This window comes from Apium graveolens, chromosome 7 (genome assembly GCF_009905375.1).
Source record: "Apium graveolens cultivar Ventura chromosome 7, ASM990537v1, whole genome shotgun sequence".
NCBI classification, from domain to species: domain Eukaryota; kingdom Viridiplantae; phylum Streptophyta; class Magnoliopsida; order Apiales; family Apiaceae; genus Apium; species Apium graveolens.
In genome coordinates this window covers 266733240-266755515 of record NC_133653.1, presented here as the reverse complement: position 1 = coordinate 266755515, position 22276 = coordinate 266733240, and the positions used below count along the sequence as shown (strand labels likewise).

Genomic DNA, 22276 nt, shown 5'->3' with positions numbered 1-22276 from the left:
TTACTGCAAATTTTCAAGATATTTTTGTTGTTGTAACGTATCTTATTAATGATTCAACTAAATTTTCACGATTATGCCTAAATTTAATACTTAATCACTAGAAACATAACCATGATACTTTTAGACATATTATACGAAGATCTAACTTTATTACAATCAACTTAGAATTTATAATACATGTCTGAAGTTATATAAAAAATTAATATAAATTAAATACTGAAAATAACCTAATATATAATATAATAATAATAATAATAATAATATAAATATATATTCTAACACTAACATAGATATTCTTACTCTCTTGTAGCTGAACTTTAGCTTTAGTTGTCTTCCTTGTTGAAAAAATAATAATTTTTCCACTTTGTGTATAAATTAGGTAGTATATAGACGGGGCAGGTTTCAAAAAAATAAATTTTTATATATACAAATTACAAAGTTACTCAAATTGAGTAAAACATAAAATATGTCAAGTATCTGGTGACCGGTTTAAATTTATATTAGTACAATAGCAAACAAAAAAAAACATTTTACTCTGATACCGAATGCTGCAGGGCCTTACAAATAACCATTTTCCAACCTTAAATGTATTTTTGTAATGTTTAGTCATTTACGGAATAGAATGTTATATTTAATCCATCTAATAAATCTAGGGTAGCTTTAGCTTGTACTCATAACTTGCACTGGCTGCTGTTGAATCATAGGTATCAGCATTGGATTAGAAAGTAGTTCATCCTGCCATGAATATATAATTAAAACTTTAATTAACAAAAAAAAATAATATATCTATGCGGTCAAAGACCTTAGAATTGTTTGCAAGAAAGTCAGACAACATATAAAAAACTGAGGGAGTAGTATTTTAAGAATGTAGTGGGATTGTGGAGTAAATGATGTGCATTTATTTTCTCACTAATCAATAGTTACATGTGTTTTGTAAAGTTTAGATATTGGCGACTTTCTTTTGATATATGAAAATGCAGTGCAAGTTTTCTGCAACAAGAAGGTGTCTTTTATGCTAATTTATCCAACATAGAGTTACCTTGACTAGACAGAAAGAGTCATGTGGAGGCAATAGAGCATTGAGGAAATCATGACTTGATTGATGTTGCCATTGTTGAAGACATTCTTCTTCAACTGGATTGTTTATATGATGCACTCCTACACTTTGCGTCTCCCCATTGTTAGTACTGGTTGATTCATACACTCCTGGCGGGGAATTGCTATTATTACCATTCATCTCTTGCCAACAGTTCATTGCATTGTTTCCAAATGAGCTTGTTCCGTTTTGTGCCTCGAACATCAGTTTTACCGCTGAGTTTATTTGCTTTAGGACACAAATTTGTAAATAACTAATTGTTTAGTCATGTGCATGAGGAATAGAGCTGGCATAACATGTAAACTGTAGGCTTAACTTAAAAGAATGATGTAAGCATTAGTACCTGTAGAGTTGATGGATCATAAGTTGATAGATGGTTACTCAGAAGGTCTTTCTACAAAAATAAAATTTTGAAAAATGAGTCATTGAATGAATTATTACAAAAATTCTGGATACTTGTACAAATAAGCTTAGAGTTCAGTGTACTTATGTTCTACCTTTCATTCGGAGACACGGTTTATTGCCTTGGAAAGATTTTTTTCACATGTTTCAAGTTCATCCAAAGATGTAAATCTAAGTGGATCTGGCTCGAATATTCTTCAACAGTGAGAAGACAAAGAGGTTGATTAGCAAATTATATGTGTAGTTTAATTGACAGATATATGACATATACAGACTTGTGGAGTCAAAGCAATTACTTGTGAACTAACCTCAGTTGTTCCTCAACCATCATGAGTCGTTTCTGTAAACTGTTAATTTGCTGCTGAAGTTCCTGGTCATAAGGAAATATGGTTTATAAGTTAAATAACAGAAACATGCTCAAGGTTTTCATTTTATATCGTTAAGAAGTGATGCTTACCTCTGCATTTGCATTAACGGCAACAGGACTGGTTCCAAACACAAAAAGAAAAAAAGTAAATATAAACTTCATCGATAACCAATATATCTATAATCTGTCTAAAAGTAATCGGTTTTATAACATGGGATCAACCGAGAAAACAAACCTGGAAATTTGGGTGGCTATGTCATTTTCGGTCTTTAGTCTGTTGAGGGTATTAATCAAGTACTGCATAGAGGCCATATAAGTTTAGTTAACTTACATTAACATGGTCGATTACTTTGTTTGGTTAGATCTCGATCAAAATCAGCATGAGGAATTGCATACCTCTCTGTGTTGCATAATGCTGCAGGTGACATAAGAGAATATTTTTGGGTTAGTTAATCTTTATTAGAAACTGAAATAGATTAGCTGAACTAGATTTGACAGTGAAAGCATACCCTCCTCTATCGTGATCCGGGAGACTAACATATCTGTGAAGTACATCTTCGATCCTATAATCGGAAAAAAATACAATAATAACACAAATATCATGATAATACATATTAGGGACATAATTAGAGTTTTCTCACAACCTTGTTAACAGTAATGCTCTGATGCAAATTATCGTAAACATGTGTAATGCTGAAATTGGAATAATAATTTTTTAATTAATCATTTAAAGTTAGTCGGGGCTCAAATGAGAGAATTCACTGACTTTTCTGGCTCAGCCTTGGTTTCAACCTGAGTTAGCCTCGTTTACATGACGTGTGTACACCTAATGTGCATGAACATTGATGAACATTCAATATATAAAGCGAGAATAAATGAAGAAGATAACCTCCTTTTGCCGGAGAAATGACTTAAACGGCCCGAAGGAGAGAACATGAGGAGAGCAATATCAACGTCACAGAGTATAGAGAGCTCATAAGCTTTCTTGATAAGTCCATTTCTGCGTTTGGAGAATGTGACTTGTTTATTGGTGACATTTTCAATTTTCTGAATCAGAAGCTTATTGCGGCCCATTTTTTGCCTTTCTTCTTCTGCTTATCAGAAAATATGAAAGAAGGGAAAAAATCAGAGAATGCTCTTGATTCAGTTTTTATTTAGAAATTTATTTAGTAAAATTTGAAATTGAAAATAGTGGTTTTATCAGATTGGTCCTGTTCTTCGATTTTTGTGGGAAATAAAAACAAAGGCTTGGTACAATTTCAACATTTCACCCACAAAGGTGCACAATATTGTTCTTCAAAATTAATTAACTGCTTCTTCTTGTGTATATGATCACTTTTGCTCTTAAAGAGAAAGTGCGCTAACTAAAGGCTGCCTTATAAACTTTTTTATTTTTTACTTCATGTCATAAACCTTTACCACGTTCTACTCTCTTCTTTTAGAAAAGAGTCTAACTCAAACTATCAGGCATAAATTCCTAAGAAATTATCGACAATGGTTAACAAGGCGAGCCGTAGAAACATGTACATGTGAATTCCCCACCATGGAGTAGGATAACCCTCTACCGGGCAATCCCAACATTTTATTGTTGGAGAGTAGGTCGAACCCTCTACCAGGCAATCCTATAAAGAGGTATCACAACCGTCTCCGAACATTTTATTGTTGGAGAGGATTGAACTCTACACCTCTCAGAGGGAGAGGGAAGTACCGACTATGGGTAAAAGCCTTGGTTGCTTAATAAATATATCAAATACCCCTTTTTTCAAATGTATCTCAATACATCCATTATTTTTGTCCAATGATTTCAAAACAAACAAATTATTCTTCACCTTGCATAAAAACAGGTAAATCAAAATTTATGAGAATAGTTAAGATATCTGTAAAAGTAGAAGTGCAAGTATTAGATCTACAAAACTATACTACTGCTCCATTACATATTCCTACCAGTTACTGTATTCCATTTTTATGCATTTTTGTATCTAAACTTTAAAATCATATAGATTTTAGAATATACATTTTTTTAACTCTTGGTGGGGCACTTGGTAGAGTTCTCCGAATGACTTCAGCAATGCAAACAAGAAGTTGATGAAATGCCAACAGTAGAAGCAACAGCATTTCCAGATATAGCATGCTAATTACTCCGCCTGCTGTGGACCGCGTGGCTGAGGATTTAGCAGAAGTAGTTCCATCAACATCAGCGGGAAGTGCATTCGGCACACCCGCGTTTGAAAATAAATTTGGAGCAGCGGCATTTGGCGACTGAGAATGTGGCATTCTTTCTTCACCTGATAATTATGATAATTAACTTACCAACCATACCATATATGAATATTGTTTAAGCAAAAGACATTCTATGAACAAGGCTTCTGGCTAATATGAATAATACAAGAAAGTTAAGAACGACACGATGACTAATTAAACACGTGGAGCTTATATAAACGTATGAGCTTGTATACTCACAATCTGACGGAGACCATCCCAATTTAAGATTTTCCCTGTCAAACACCATCCGATATCCTTTTATGTAATTCTCTGCCGATAGAATTTTTTTGTGAGTAATTAAAATTGAAACACCAATACTGTATACTCTTCTAAATTGATCCCACTCCTGATAGAGAGGTAAAACTACAAATGTAGAATAATTTAATCTAGCTTACGTCCCATTAGCCCAATATCTGAATCTATTGGCAGGATGGCTAAACAAAATCCAGAAAAACCCTGCATAACAAAGTTGAAAAGCATAACCATAAATTAGTCTTAAAGGCGGATAGGGCTCCAGTGGATATACAATATTGGAGTAGGTAAGTATATAATAAACTTTGTATCTGCAGTCATAACTTGTTTGTAGTTGCAGAACCAAATAAAATGTATAAACAAAGATTATCAAGAACACCCTTGTCTTGCTAATACAAGGGAGTTCACTTCGCAGAATTATTGAGGTATAAGTATAACCTAGTGGTAAATGCTCATTCCGCACACCTTTCTTGTCATTGCTCAAGGGAACAAGTCATATGAAGTAACGCCGTTACTGTATCCAATTTTGAACAGAAAGAATAATAACTTCAATTTTTCGGGGGAGAAAACATGATTTCTGTCCAATGTGGCAATTTCATATCCTATCAACCAACTATACTTCACTTGCTTCATTTACGCAACCAATGAGAGTGTGACTGATGCATATCCTATCACAACAATTATTCTTCTTCCTTTTATCAGCATTGTACTCTATAGATAGTAAGATCAACGCTTTCTAATTCATCAACCACAAAAAAATTTGACTGTATTGCAAATTAAATATGCTTTCGTCTTTAAAACAGAAATTTCCTAACTTGGCAAATACACATACATACAAGTTTTCCTTGTCATTGTCAAACTTGTTCCTGACGAAACAATTCAAGAGTAGAATTCAAGTCAACACGCTCATTTTTGTTTTTTTAGAAAAAAGAATATTAGATAAAACTGGCATCTCATTTCCCTTTTGTTCTGGTTATATTATTTATAACGTGAAGCAACAAAGGGACATTTAAATGTACACTCATTTGAGTTCACATTCAGCCAAAACTACTGATATAAAGGATATGTGAAACAAAATCCAAACATCAAATGTACGCGCAAAATCCAAAACAGGAAATAGGACACATGTTTTGCCCTTGCTTTCCAGGGGCAACAAAACCTTGTTTAAAACAGAGGACAGAATTATTCGAGTCCGAGAAAGAAGACTTGCAGAGTGTAAAAATGAGACATAATTTACCACACCCATAAGAATCTTTCCTATCATTTGTACTTTCTAGCATTATGGACAGAAGAAAACTAAATAAAAGGAACATTACAACAGAGATAGTATTATCCTCTCATTACTGTTTCATCAAAAATTGTTCTATAAAAGCTAAATCACAAAGTCTAATAGACAGGTGTTATTCAATGATGCATATGATGATATGATATTCTATTTATGTTACTGGCTACATATAGTTAGTACCAAAATGACAATACCAATCAAATTTTAGGGTTAATAAAATGTCATATATCCGTGTGTGTATGCACGCGCTCGTGTGTGAACTTATAGGGCTGTCAAGATAAAGTATTTTATTTGAAACTTTTAGGCTTTCATATCAAGTCTAAAGTGGCAAAAAACATGATGGCGTCTTGCTTAAGAAATATCGAGGATGAGAAAGGACTGTAACTAATACAGAGTAAGATATTTATACAAATATCAAACATGTCTAGGTTTAACTTATAAGGTTACCAACCTGATTTTCATATATCTCAAAAATGGGAGTACGAATAACAAAGCTATTATTCTTGCCAAACTGAAGTACCACGGACGGAACCTTCGACAACCTACTAGAACTGTGAAATGGTAAATGTATCATAGTCAGTCAGTGAACAACCTTACCGTAACATTATCAGCAAATTTACCAACTGTAAAAGGCAAAAAAAAGGTGAAATCTTTGGCCTCCAGCAACTACCTGTCGTTGTAGCAATACTCCCAAGGACCTTCTTCGTATTTAGTTCTCGTAGAATTTATTTGTCTATCAAACTACAAGAATAAATTAACAACTTCAGAAATGATGAAAGCATATCCATGTCAGAATTTTAGCAGCAGAAGAGTAAGCTGTACCTCCTTGGAAACTATTCCATACACATCACTAGGAAAATGTGTAAATGATGAACCACAATCAATAAGCGCTTTAAAGCTTGTCTGGTCCAGACAAGAATCCCCAATGCAACATGCCTCCACTCCAGTGATATAGGTTGTACTGTTTAGTGAGCAAACGAATGAAAAACATATCAAATCACTAATATGAAGATCCCTACAAGATAGTCAAAATCATCAAAAGGTAAGAACTAAATAAAACACTCGCGAACAAAGAGATGATACATACAATTTTCCATTCAAGGGAAGAAGTGGTGTTGTTTGTTGGGTCGAAGGTCCTTGGTCCCCAAAATATATTCTCCCTGAATCATTCTCATCGAAACACAGGGAGAATGAGTTCTGAATGACTCCGGATGTTGCAAGAAAACTAGGAATTGAAATTTGTTTAACTCCTAAACCCAGGAGACCATCAGGAGCTATCCCATCCAGGTATTTACCACTTTGTGTTTTACCACATCTATGATACCAGAACGGCGGTAATTAAAACTCAAAATGGAAACTAAGGAGAAAACTTGCTGAATTGGACTTTATAACATGTGAATTACAGAAAAATATAATCTGATATAATCGATCAAGCAATCAGAAAACCTACCCTATAATGACTGGCGAAGGAACGTATCTGTTGGACGCATCTGTTTTGCGCGATAAAAGATGTATAACATCTTGAACCAGCAAACCAGAACTTGATACGTTTTCTGTTAGGTAGCTAACATTGTACGGGCATGGGAGCTTTGGATCCTTGCAACTTGGACCTTGATCACACAGCTTGTGAGTACAAGGTAAGATCTTGCCAGTGCTTGAGTTGGATGGAACATACATACCTAGATCCCTATCCTGCATAATAGATGCCCCAAATACCCACATTCTCCTTCAATCAATGGAAATAATTGCTTAAAAGCAAACACTTCCTAGCAAAATACCCACATTCTCCTCAAGTAAAAAGGACTCAAAAGAACATACGATAAAGTATTTAGCTGAAAATTACTGAAACACATAAATCATTACTTCACTAAACTAAGAAAGAAATTATAACTGATCGAGTCCTGGTAACAGTAATTCTATGAGTGTAATGTCACTTAAAATATTTCAGCCCATAACAAATATTAAACCTATAGGGCTATATTATTCTATCTACAAGGTCTTCCTTATTTAGAGAAAAACAGATTTAACTGCCAGGAGCATATATTCATAAATTTTACGACCGACCGCCATGAGAATGTAATTTCGTGTTAATTTCAATAAGAGATCTGGAGAAATTAAGTAATTTAGTTTAATTTATAAAAAATGCCAGTACCTTTAAAAGCGCACAGGGTCCAGCCTGCCCACAGAGGTATTTAAACAGCCCCCGTAGTTTCAGGGAAACTGCTAGTTACAAAACCAGTTTCAACACTAATATAAAAATATTGCAAAATTGATTATAGTTACCTTGAGAAGACTTTAATATTCACTCAAAAGCAGTTCATTAGCAACCACATATTACCACCTACTATAAATATCTATTTATGAAGAACATTTTGGTATGAGTATTATATATTCACATCAATAAAAGATACAGAAAGATAAGTTCAAGGATGCACCCAAAATTACTTAGTTTTCATGATAGGAAATAAGAGACAAATACGGAAACTAACAGTTATAGGAATTTCTGTTTATTAACCTAGTATGCAAGTACAAGTTTCAGGATAAATATGTAGTTATGTACATGTAATGACCAAGGTATATTACTAAATTGGTAACTTTGTAAATTTTACATAAAAAATCTCGGTAATGACAAATATATATACTTGAGAAATGCTTCCATACCCGAGCGTGGTAGTGGCTCGCAGATAGTGGAGCACACTGTAGACAATCACAAGGAACCCATGTTAGATCGCTTCCGGTATCCAGTGCAACCAAGAAACTCACAGGCGGCATCCCTATATCAATCCAGGTGTAATGTAACCTGAATATATATATAGTGCAATTAGACTCTTAGTTTTTTGCTTTAAAGTGATGCAAAAATTCCAGCGCACTTACCTGTTTAAATGACAATGAGATAATAAATTAAGTTCTTTCTTTTTCCCTAGAAGGTAAGCAACCTCTATCTTACCTCTGTTTTCAAGAAAATGCTACCCCATGACCCATTTATCTATAACAATCAGACATATTTCCGAGTTACTTCTTTTTCCAAATTTTATGCAAGGTCTACCTTTTAATAAACATATGACTGATATCATTGAGCAAAATTATTTTATTAAAACTAACAAGTAACAAACTTAGATTATCAGGGAACACTAAGTTCCATTCATACTAATAAAACCTATGAAAGTGAAAGATGTATATAGAAGTATAAATGCAAGTAGAGAGCTCATAAAATACAACTTGAAATTTAAATTAAGAACTGCACTTGTATAGATTTGGCCTACATTCACTACATTCACAAGAAACTATGATCTTGTTGGAAAGTCTTACGGCACGGTGAATTGATCGATTTCGGAAAATTTTGTAGTACTAGACCAACTTAAGCCAATTTGTAATTTAAAGTGTTAAGAAAGAACCTAGACATAGAACTGGGCTTTTTGCACATACTTCACTATTATATAACCAACTCACTCTAACAAGCTCGAATGTTTCTAAACCAACTCTCCTAGAACCTTAATAATTACACGATATTGCCTACTAGTAATGGTTTTTCTATGTATTGCAACTGCATGCGACATTGTTACTTACACTTTATTATAATTTTTCTTGCTATCAGTAACATAGCATTAAATCAATTGACAAAAATATAAAATCATGTGTGTATATTTTGATTATTATATTATTTATATGTAATACTTATTGAATATTTAAGACGGGAATGTTTTAAAAGACGGGAATCTCGGAATTAGCCAGTTGATTTACATGGTAGTGATTAATCGGATAATAAATAATTAATCAGAATCATTAATCAGAATACTAACCAGATATATTCAAAAGTATAATAATAATTAATTTATTAAACTTGATATATTAGTTTAAGAAAAATAAGCAGGGATTAATCGAGTAGATCATAACAATTTCTCTCTGACGCACGCACGCTGGAACCACGGGAGGGAAAAAACTGCCACATTCACTATCTTCTTTCTTTCTTCCATATCTCAAATTCCACACAACAATTTTAAGTTCTGAACATATCATTGTAATCCTCTCATTGATTACTACAACCTACATGAAAATCTTTGAGTTTAAATATAACATCCAAGCCCACAACCAAATGTATACCGTATCCAACAACCCACCACAGGTCAGTCCGAAAAAACTAGCGATTTGGTACACATTAGTTGTGGGATATTACATTAAAGATGATGTTTTGGAGTAAGTTTTCCGAATTCTAGGGCTTCATGTGTATTACGGATTAATATCGTATACAATTATATTCATTAGGTACTTCGGTGGTCTACAAGAGGAAGTGTTTGCGTTTATGGCATCAAAATATTGAAGTTTGGAATGGTCACTTTGGGTATTGCATCAACAACTTGTAGTAGGTTTTGCATTGGTATTTGGAATTTCTTTCAAAAGAACTTGCTTGGGTGAATCTTTGAAAGAATACAAGCGATTTACGACAATCACTATCGGTTAGTGGATATTAAACGGATAATTTTCGTATATTAGTCTTGTATTAACAAGGAAAATGCATTCGACCCTAGATAAGTCCCATGGGATCAAGTGCTATATCGGTCACTTTCTAGAATATGTGAATAAATTATAATTTGATCAAAATTGCTACTTCATTCTTGTCTAATATTTCATGTATAGTTAAGCATAGTATACGTATTCACACACAAGTCAGCATCTTATGAAAACAGCAATCAGGGTAATTCTTCTCAATGAGGGTAAGGGCTGTTTACATCTTAGCCTCCCCGCCCATGCGTTAAAGGGGGTTTGTTTGGTTGGTTCTCATGCATAGATTAATCGAATTTTAAAATTCGAATCGGAAGAGCACCTTAATGATTAACCAGTAAAATTTGGCCATTTTGTAACCATATAATTAAGTGCACTTTGTGTCCAGAGGGTTTGGACTTTGGAGGTTGGCAGAGTTTCATAAATTTATTCAAAATATTTTAAAGTTTATTAAAAGTCAATTGCAAATTTCAACATGTTTGTAAATAAAAAAATTCAAAATCTCACAAATTTTAAAAATCTTCTTAAAGTATTTACTTTTAATTACATCATATATTTAATTTTTCAGTCATCTCAATTTGATCATAAAACATAATAACTATTTTCGAACAGAGAGAATTCATTTTATATATATAAAGCATCAAAATTAACTAGAAAATAATCTCTCTGTCTTTATATATTTGTCATTTGACTTTTTTCACGGAATTTAAAGTGGCTTGATCGTATAGTTAAAATAATAATTTTAAGAAAATCTTTTTATAAATTTTAGTGTAAGTTATATATTTTTATTCACAAAAACAAAATTGTAAAGATGATTATTTGTACTAATTGGTCAAGTTGCGCGCAAATATATAAAAAAAGGTCAAGGTGTCCAAAAAAAAAGTCAAACAATAAATATATAAACGAATTTTTTAGTGTTTTTTACTGTGTGTCCAAGGGTACATGCTAAGAATCCGTACATGATAAGTTGTCAAAATTTTATTGGTGGAGAGCTTATTAATAATGATGGACCCCGTGCATGCACAAAAATCTCCACCAATAAAATTTTGACAACTCATCAAGCACGGATTCTTAGCATGTGCCCACACAGAAAAACCGATATATAAAAACATAGGATTAACAAACGATATCAAAAGAGAGTGCTAATTATTTGTACCATCCGAAGTCATTTCCAAGGTTCTGAGTTCCACTCCCTTCCAAAGGAAACACAACAGAAGTTTTCGAGTTCGAGCCGAGCTTCATCCCCTTCAATCTCCGAGCATCACTACTTAAAAGCATTTTATAATACTCGACGCTACCTTTCTCAACCCAATCTTCGCCATTCTTCACCTGCCTTAGATGCTTTAACTCGTCAGAGAATCGGTGAATCAATTTCGACGAGTATACCTCTCCCTTCACACATTTAACATATAACATCACCGCTATTACACAAATTAATATAAATTTTTGAGCTGCCATTGTAGAATAAGATGTGGAGGTTTGAGAGAGAGAGAAAGATTGAGAGAGAGTTGTGTGTGGAGAGAGAGAAAGAGATTGAGAGAGGCGAGGGATAAGAGAGTGGAGAAAGGGGGGAGAGGAGATGAAGAGGCGCCACGTGTGGTGGGGCCATGAGATCTACGTGTACGTGTTGGAAAGCGTGGGGGAGTATGGTGCTGACACGGCTGCACTTGATTTAGAAACAATACTAAATTCGGACGCATGTTTTTCTTGCTTAAAATGCCTATATTCAAGGGTAATGATATTAAGAGAAAGTTTTTTCCAAAAAAAGTTTTACTGAAATACGATTTTCCAATTTTTTTTATAAAAGTATGATTTTGCGGCACGATGATACAATCAGATTCAAATTCGAATGTAACAAAAATAATTTCTGTAAGCAAAAAAATTACAAATTAATTACTTGTTGTAAATCCTATTTTTACAAATATTTTTAAAAGATAATAAAATATATAAAAATACTATATTTATAATTTCTCTGTATCAATTGACAATTTTACTGAAAATTAAAATATTAATTATGATAAAAAATATATATAATATTCGAGAAACTCAGGAAATTAATGAATAAGTTTTGTTTCGAGTTTTAAATATACTCGAATTATAGAGTGAAATAAATTAAACTGAGTTTTAAGTATATTTGAATTCTGTTGCCAAGCAAAAGAATGTTTTGGCCCACTAAATGCGATCCAGACTGATGGGCCCATGATATTTAAAATGTTAGATTTTGGAACCATGCCCATAATTTTTGTTACTATTACAAGATACAAACCCATAGTTCGCAATAATAAAGTATACCTATATTTTTTTATATTTTGTTTGGATTGGATATTTGTTTTCCAAAATAGCATCCAATTAGGAAAAAAACTGATGTGTATAAACTAGATTTTTTTTTGGAAAAAAATTAATCAAAATGTGTTATGTGTCATTTTTTTGTAAATGAATATACGCAAGAGTTGTTTTTTACTCTGTTTTACAGGGATTTCGATTAAATTATGCTTAATTAGTCAATTATATTATGTTCATTCGAAATTTTAAAAAATAAAATTGGTATATGTTAATTATTAATGTATTTATAAGTGTCCAATAATCGATCATAGATCGTGAAGTGCTAAAAAATTTTGGTATACATTATTTCTTATCATTTATTTATAAAGGTTCCACTCCTATTGAATCATATAGATGTCTTATAGACGTGAGATGCTAATATATAATTGATTTCTAGGCAGTATTCAACCTTACAAGTATTGTTGGAGGAATACCTAGTTAGGCCCAAGAGTTTGGACCTAGTATGTAGCGTATGTTAAATAGGATTCAAATAGGTTTTCAATGTAAACCAATTCTATTTTAAAGTCTAGTCGGCGTACGTCCATATGATTAGAGTGGTACGAAGAAAGTGGAATACGATTAGAATGGTGTGAAAAAAGTGAAAATACATAATCTACTCGTCCATAACCATTTTGTCCCTAAATGTTTGCAAACGAACAGAAAGTGTGGGAATCCAAAACGACCTCCCGCAACCTCCCAAAACTTAGAACCAGAGTTTGAGGCTGAAGCTTGCCTCATCCCCACGCCGGAGAAGCAGGCCTTAATTAGAAAGATGAGGGTGGAGAAAGTCGTCAAGGATAAGGTAAAGGCTGTGGCGAATGAACAGGAGGAGAAAGAAGTCCAAATGAGGGCAAAAAAGAGAAGGCCAACGCTTTGAAATAAAGGGAGATCAAACTCTGAAATGAAGAGATAGAACTTGAAAAGAGAAGTGTGTCCACGATAAGAAAGATAAGTCCACGGACTCTGACTCGCATCATAGGAGAAGGAGGACGAAGGTCATCCTAAGTTCAGACTCCGAGGAAGAATAAGGAGATATATCTTGAACAAAGATAAGCATGTTATAGGAATCAATGTTCAACAACAGGAAATTTGACCGTGAATCGATTGAAATTTAGGAGATCGATTAGTACAGACCTCCACTGGGAGAAGATAAAATATTTTTTGAAGATGATCGAGTTTAATGGTAGTGGAGACCTCAAGGACCACTGTGATAGGTATCAATTTCTCATGACTGAAATGAGGCATCGCCACATAATATTATGTAAGATGTTCAAGACCTACCTTAAAGGTTCGGCTTCGATGTGGTACAAGTCATTAAGTCCAAGGACTATCTGCTCTTACGAGCAACTGAAAAACAAGTTCTTGAGGTATTACTCACATATATGGCGAAGGGAGAACGACACGGAGACATTGATACACTACAGGAAAAGGAAGAACGAGGAAATGGGGGATTATCTGGCTCTTTTAAGGAACAAGTTGGCATGGTCACTAACCTGAACAAAATCAAAGCTATGGGATTTATGACAGCTGGACTAGACCTTATAAAAGGTAAGAAACTCCGCTCTTTGCTTTATGATTTATGCCTTAAGTTCATAAATAATATATGTGTGTGTGAGAGAGAGGAGAAAATATTTGGAGAAAAATGAAATCTATTGGGGGTACAAGGATTCTTGAAAAGATGATAGTATTTAAGTTGATATAAATACTATTGAGGATCTAAAAGGGACCAAAGGGAAGATCAAATGAATGATGGCTAGAAAGATTCCGATTGAGGAGCAGAAAGATGAAGAGATAGAGACACAATGGCATTTACTCCCTTAAACGCGCCGATCTTTAAGATTCTCCTTGAAATCAAGGAAAAAAAATGATTAGTTTATAAAGGACTCACGAGAAAAGAGAGGTCTGAACGAAGAAATGGAGAGTTTTTTTACGTAAAATGAAATGGAGTGGAGTGAAGCAGGTCTTATAGGGAGATGAAAATAAAACTTTTGGGGACTAGATAAGCATTTCAAAATCAAAGATCAAGATGAAACATTTGAGATTCAACAGTGATGATGAATGCACATATCTCGATAAAAGACAACTGGCGTTATTGAAGGACACGCACCCCAAAATGATGGTTTGTATGTATGCATAACTCTTATCTTAAAAATATGGGCCATAGGGTTAAGCCGAAGATAGGCCTGGATCGCAGCACTTTGTTCAACTCATATCCACCATACAAAGTTCAGGGACATGTTAGAGGACTACCTAGTTAGGTCCATCAAGCGGTTGAGTCGAGGATATAGCACAGGATGAATAAGGTCCAAATAAGTGCCCGACGTGAACCAGGCCCACTTAGAGTCAGTTAGTGTAACATGCATTGTAACGCCCCCAAATCCGGGGTCAGAGGATTTGGTCGTCACTATAAAACTTCAATCCAAATTAACCTGTTAAATCAATAAATAAATGCCAGCGGAAGATAATTATCATCTATGACCCCAAATTAATCCAAGATCTTTTAAGGTTATAGTTCTAGAAACAAGATATCCAAATTCCACAAATAAATTTTTCACTTTCTTTTAAAACTCTTTTCAATAATTCTCAATATCCAAACTTAACCCGCTAGTATAACTTCGAAATGAAGTATACTAGGCCTAAATAAAATACACAACTATAATATAATATAATATAAACAACTTTACATAATAAAACTTACACTAGTCCGCAAACCCTGGACCAACCACCTTCGAAAAGCTTCTTCTTTACTTCCTCGAATTATGCAGCTAAACAGCGCAAGCTAATCCTCACTGGAGGTTAAATTTAAAAACAGGCAAGTATGAGCGGAAGAAATGCTCAGCAAGATCATTATAGTAAATATCAGGTCATTTTGATATAAAATCAACATCTGCATTAGAGCAGAACATTTAAAATCAGAATTGCTGAATCATAAAATTTTTAGTTGAGGAACCCCATAATTGATTCCATAATTGTATTCAAAACCATTCTGATATTTTTAAGCGAAATGCTTCAGCAATACTTTGAATTTTGACGAGAATAAAACTCGTAAAATAGTGTTTACGGAAATATCGTAAACAACAATAACATGAAACAATGATTATGGATTGAATCATAAACTTTATTCAAAACCGAACTCTGGAAATTAATACTTATTTTGCTGTCATATCAAATGAGATATCAATACGAACTTTGATGCTCACAACATTCTATACTGAAGTCAACATCATTCATCTATACTAATACCACCTTTGATATTTAACAACAACGTAAGTATCAGCATAAATCACAAGCTGAATCAAAACCGCACTTTACCATTATTCCAAAACAGAAACAGTTGATAAATCATTTATTCTATGAATATAAAAAATGATATGATAATTTAGATTAGGATCATTCTCCGACGGACGTACTATCACATGCTGATCAGCCCGTATGATAGCACAAGGTCATGATTCGTAGAAACGTGACCCCAAAATCACTAGTACTCAAATAAAAGGCATAACTAGCCTGTGGCAAAATGGTGTCATAATATTTCATATGGCACTTAGAAATAGCCCTCCGCTGGATCGTCCGTCCCGGTCACTTATGCAATTATGATCCAATCTTAAAACCTTTTATTGAAATGGGGTCATAATAACCGATACACGAAATAATTTTATTCCCCCAATTCTTGGGTAGGAATATTCGCAACCAAATCACTTTTCTCAAAATCCCAAAACATTTATAAATCCAATAATTGGATAAGTAAAATCACTTGACTATTCTGAACATAGAATAGCAGAGGGTACTTGCGTAAACAGAATCATTTAATTCAGCGATATGTAAAACATTTATCGATTCTAAACTGAGATAGGGAAAGCAATACTTGCATGATACGATTCAAAATAAAGATAACTTGAACAATAAGTGATGATAGAAATACTTGCCTTTGGGTTTTAGCAGTTAGTCACACCCGCAATGACGCATCTATTCTGACATTCTGTCTCAAGACATCACCGTCCTTCTTTTCAACACTTGACTGATATGCTGCTCCTGCGATTGCTAGAAGCCAGATACCCAATACCATTCCATCTCATTCTTTATCCAACGTCTTGTCCCGATCAACTCAAGAAATTCGCATCTATAATTAAAAGATATAGTTTTAATCGTCTAATCGATAATCACTCGATGAATTACGCGTCAATACCCTATCGTCTACCCATACGATAGCCCGCACAATAATTAAAACAGTCAAACATAAGACTCTTAACCCACGTACGCACGTAATTCACATAACACATAACCCATAACTCACGTATCACATAATTCATATCACATATGACTCGGTTCATCAAAAGGTTCGACTTGGTATGTTTAAAACTGAAATCAGGTCAAAAATATGATTTATCGATCAAAAATTGACTCAAAATGATTCGTAAAACAAGCGACCTTTCGAAACAAAAGAATTTGGGTCTCGAAAGTATTTTTATTGAAAGCGGAATATTTTTCTGAGTCTGTACGCGTTCGTTTCGTATTAAACGGACGAACGGATGATTTTCTACGAATAAAATACGAATAATTCAATTAATAATAGTATTAATTGAATATTTAATACTCTATAGATATTTTTAAAAGCCCGAAATAATTATTAGGAATTATTTGGCTTAATTATAAATAATTATATTTTATTTAACCATTTATAAATAAAATTAATTGATTAAATGAATTAATCAATCAATCAAATCCATAAGTAATTAACTAAAATAAATTATATATAATTAAATCAAATTTGAATTTTTTTGAAAATAATAAAAGAAAATAATTTTTGGAATTAAAATAATTCAGTTAACTATTTAAAATAATTAACTAAATTAATTTTTGAATTTAAAAACAATTTTTGGAATTTCAAATGAATTTTGAATTATTTTCTGAAAATAATTCCCAGAAACATGTTTTGGAAAGGGGGTCATCTTCTTTGATGGATCAAACAGGATATTGAAGGAGGAAGATGACCGGAAAACTTTGAAGAACTTGCCGGAATCCGGCAACCTTCAACCAAATCCGGCGAGCCTCGTTTTGGTCAAAAACGAGTGCTGACACCACGGTTTTTAATCGTCTTCGATCTACAATTCAACCAGCAGCAACAATAACACAAAAATCATCTCATATCATCCCTGTAGCTCCGAATCAGGCCACCATCACCATTAAAACCGACATGGAGCTCAAGAACTCCGACGAAATCGCGAAACAAGTCAAAACTCCACCAAATCTTGCAATTTATATATCAAAACGAAGCTAAAATCATGTATAATCCATTCCTATCATCATAATCATCCAACAATTATCATAAAAACTAGAAAATCGAAAAATAAAAACTAACAAAACCAAAAACTCGACTATAGCCCTCCGGCAATAGAACGAACACAAAAATGGTATGAATCGACTCTAAATAACATGTTAAAGCTAATCCTAACATCAAAAACAACCAAAAACTCCTGAAAATCAAGAACCCAATTCGTACTAAAATGATGAACTACGTTTTTTGAGCATTACTCCACCTGAGTTGATGATTCTGGTATCAAAATAACGGGCTCGAAGAGAGCTTCGATTCGACTACTAGATCGTGAAAAATGGAGCAACGGATCTCCAGATATCGCAAGATTAAGATCAAGAATGGATTGAAACCTCCAAGAACAAGTTCTTGATTTTTGTTTTTAATAAAAATAAAAATGAAATAAAAGAATAAATGGGCTATTTATATTTTCTGAAAAATAAATACCTCAAAATAAATTTAGGGTGTTTTTATTCCCTAATTAAAATAATTAAGTCCCAAAATTATAATTACGGGGAATAATTTTAAAAACAGTAAAATGTAAAATTCGTATCAAAATTCCCCAAAAATTGAGAATATTTCAAAATTGTAGAAATACTGGGTATTTGAAATACGATTGATTTTATAAAAATAAAAACACGAATTTTGTAGGGTTTGACGTCCCGGTGGGGTCCTGGTTCATAAATTTTCGAAAATAAAAACGATACTTAATTTTACTGAAAAACTCGAACACGTATAAAATACATTCACACACATAAAATGAGATAAAACGAGTAACACTAATAAACACGTATCCAAATTACGGATTGATTCATATAAATGCATCTTAACCACGTAACGAGTATCCTATTGGATCATATCGGATCCATAAATAGGTTACTTAGTCGCTAAGTAAATGTAAAACGATACAATTTAATACCAGAATTGAATAATTATCAACACCGAGCTTTTTATAAAATACCATATACGAAAATAATGTAACAATATCTCGTCTCTCGAGAATACGGGTTTTGTTGATGTATCGAAATGCGTATCGTATCGAAAATATTGCGCCGGGCCGCGCACGGGTCAAACCGTAATTCGGATCGAAAAAGTTAAAACACGAAAAAGGTCCGGAATTACCAGATTCGGTTAGAAAGGAGTTTTCGGAAGAGTTTCGGGTTGTAAAAACGTAAAAACGGTTGAAGTTGAATGATTCCCGGCTTTATAAAATAATTTTGGTAATTATTCAGAAAATAATTAATAATTCATAAATCAAAATAAAATCATCTAACAGTCCAAAAATTACCAGAAAAATATCACAATTATCTATATTTTATTTTGGACATATAAAAATTCAAATACTCAAATAATATCACATCTAAACACCCAAACATCAATTCCACTTATCAGATAATTCACCAAAATTCACATAAAATCACATAAATAATTCCAAATAATTATAATAATAAGATTTGAAAATATGGGATATTACAATCTACCCCCCTTATAAGGATTCCGTCCTCGGAATCAGCAGAAGAAAGCACTAAGGGATCTTCTAGCCAACTTTTCATTTCCAAATAACCTCAATTTTCCATAATCTCAAATAAATCTTGTATTCCTTGTATAATAAAACTTTTATAGGAGCTTCACTGTGCACCACTGTTCCATTCACCTTTTTTTGACCAATTCCTCAATAGAATCACTTTTACTGATCGCGAGAAAGAAGAATAGAGAAAAAGATAGAAGGAAGAAAAGAAAGAGAGAGAAAGAGAAATAAAGAAACAGATTGACTTCGCTATACACCACTGATATTTTAATCGCATTGCAATCCACTGTTGCTCTTGATAATCCCATCACATAACCCTGCTTTGACTTGACCAGGATAACTCAGCTTAACTTGATTGGCATACCTTCGAATGTTTGGATTGATAAAATCATGGAATTTCAAAAAGAAAAGAATCTGATGCCAAAACGGGACCAAAATCTGAATTTGAGAAAAAGTATTGTTGAAATAAGAGAATAACTGAGAGATCAATATGATCAAATGAACTTGGTATTGCGTGCCCAAATTAAGACACCATTAAAGGTTGTTAACCTTCATGTATTCACAACACACACAAGTGATGGCGTCCCATCCAACTCCTATCACACAGACAGGTATACCTTGTGTCCCCTATAGATAGGGTTGTTCATCTCAGTCAGAATGAAAGAATATCAAAAGAATCCAAAATCAAATGAATAAAACTGAAAAGATTTCAAAGATGATAATTCTGAAGGAAATGAAATGCAGAGAACAAAATTCTGACACCAAATGAGCAACTGGTGTCATATCACCAAGAAACTATCCACCAAATAAGAAAAGTGAAATTTATTATCATAACTTGACAGAGCTATCAAAACCTGAAAAATAGGCTTCACGACAGCCTCTGGCACATTTAAAACACATATATGATTGAAAATGAGTGTTAGGGAATATATCCTCTACCAATTACTTCTTTTTGAGAGATGTCAAAAGGAATTATAGAAAGAAAAGGTATTGCCAAAGTCTTAATATTTATCTTCAATTTGAACTCTCCAGTTGACTCGCCATCTGATTCTAGACGCTTCTTCATGTTCCAAGGATATCGATAATCTTCATCATCGTCAAAACGTAGTAGCTTCGAAAGGTTCCACAATAGAAGTTTTGCAACTGCTAGGAGTTCCATCCAGCTCAGCACAACCATCTCAAACGAATACGCCTTATCTTAACTTACTCGTTGGTACTACATCCGATAGTCCAACAGGAACTCGATATGAGCTCAAACGTCCTCACATAGCTATACACACTCCTACACACTCTCGTTTCTAGTTTACTATAACCTCAGCTCTGATACCAACTTGTAACGCCCCCAAATCCGGGGTCAGAGGATTTGGTCGTCACTATAAAACTTCAATCCAAATTAACCTGTTAAATCAATAAATAAATGCCAGCGGAAGATAATTATCATCTATGACCCCAAATTAATCCAAGATCTTTTAAGGTTATAGTTCTAGAAACAAGATATCCAAATTCCACAAATAAATTTTTCACTTTCTTTTAAAACTCTTTTCAATAATTCTCAATATCCAAACTTAACCCGCTAGTATAACTTCGAAATGAAGTATACTAGGCCTAAATAAAATACACAACTATAATATAATATAATATAAACAACTTTACATAATAAAACTTACACTAGTCCGCAAACCCTGGACCAACCACCTTCGAAAAGCTTCTTCTTTACTTCCTCGAATTATGCAGCTAAACAGCGCAAGCTAATCCTCACTGGAGGTTAAATTTAAAAACAGGCAAGTATGAGCGGAAGAAATGCTCAGCAAGATCATTATAGTAAATATCAGGTCATTTTGATATAAAATCAACATCTGCATTAGAGCAGAACATTTAAAATCAGAATTGCTGAATCATAAAATTTTTAGTTGAGGAACCCCATAATTGATTCCATAATTGTATTCAAAACCATTCTGATATTTTTAAGCGAAATGCTTCAGCAATACTTTGAATTTTGACGAGAATAAAACTCGTAAAATAGTGTTTACGGAAATATCGTAAACAACAATAACATGAAACAATGATTATGGATTGAATCATAAACTTTATTCAAAACCGAACTCTGGAAATTAATACTTATTTTGCTGTCATATCAAATGAGATATCAATACGAACTTTGATGCTCACAACATTCTATACTGAAGTCAACATCATTCATCTATACTAATACCACCTTTGATATTTAACAACAACGTAAGTATCAGCATAAATCACAATCTGAATCAAAACCGCACTTTACCATTATTCCAAAACAGAAACAGTTGATAAATCATTTATTCTATGAATATAAAAAATGATATGATAATTTAGATTAGGATCATTCTCCGACGGACGTACTATCACATGCTGATCAGCCCGTATGATAGCACAAGGTCATGATTCGTAGAAACGTGACCCCAAAATCACTAGTACTCAAATAAAAGGCATAACTAGCCTGTGGCAAAATGGTGTCATAATATTTCATATGGCACTTAGAAATAGCCCTCCGCTGGATCGTCCGTCCCGGTCACTTATGCAATTATGATCCAATCTTAAAACCTTTTATTGAAATGGGGTCATAATAACCGACACCCGAAATAATTTTATTCCCCCAATTCTTGGGTAGGAATATTCGCAACCAAATCACTTTTCTCAAAATCCCAAAACATTTATAAATCCAATAATTGGATAAGTAAAATCACTTGACTATTCTGAACATAGAATAGCAGAGGGTACTTGCGTAAACAGAATCATTTAATTCAGCGATATGTAAAACATTTATCGATTCTAAACTGAGATAGGGAAAGCAATACTTGCATGATACGATTCAAAATAAAGATAACTTGAACAATAAGTGATGATAGAAATACTTGCCTTTGGGTTTTAGCAGTTAGTCACACCCGCAATGACGCATCTATTCTGACATTCTG

The 22276-nt window shown here is 33.4% G+C and overlaps 1 protein-coding gene and 1 pseudogene across 1 annotated transcript; both read right to left on the bottom strand.

Moving 5' to 3' along the window:
- Positions 1 to 660: 660 nt before the first annotated feature.
- LOC141674892 (agamous-like MADS-box protein AGL66) lies at positions 661 to 3087 on the bottom strand (annotated as a pseudogene).
- Positions 3088 to 3746: 659 nt separating this feature from the next.
- On the bottom strand, positions 3747 to 11930 carry LOC141670733 (aspartic proteinase-like protein 1). The gene is made up of 10 exons (XM_074476718.1): positions 11321 to 11930; positions 8326 to 8464; positions 7115 to 7356; positions 6752 to 6979; positions 6487 to 6625; positions 6335 to 6405; positions 6116 to 6215; positions 4523 to 4583; positions 4326 to 4397; positions 3747 to 4150 (listed from the first exon to the last, which is right to left on the bottom strand). Exons 1-10 carry the CDS (start codon positions 11620 to 11622, stop codon positions 3858 to 3860), a joined length of 1647 nt encoding a protein of 548 aa, XP_074332819.1. The 5' UTR covers positions 11623 to 11930; the 3' UTR covers positions 3747 to 3857.
- Positions 11931 to 22276: the final 10346 nt, after the last annotated feature.

Bases quoted from the DNA above. Each gene is read 5' to 3' on its own strand.
- LOC141670733 (XM_074476718.1), bottom strand. From the start codon at position 11,622: ATGGCAGCTCAAAAATTTATATTAATTTGTGTAATAGCGGTGATGTTA. The intron at 6,980-7,114 runs GTAGGTTTTCTG...CTGGTATCATAG, and splicing joins CCTTCGCCAGTCATTATAGG to ATGTGGTAAAACACAAAGTG. The intron at 6,626-6,751 runs GTATGTATCATC...CTCACTAAACAG, and splicing joins CTTCCCTTGAATGGAAAATT to TACAACCTATATCACTGGAG.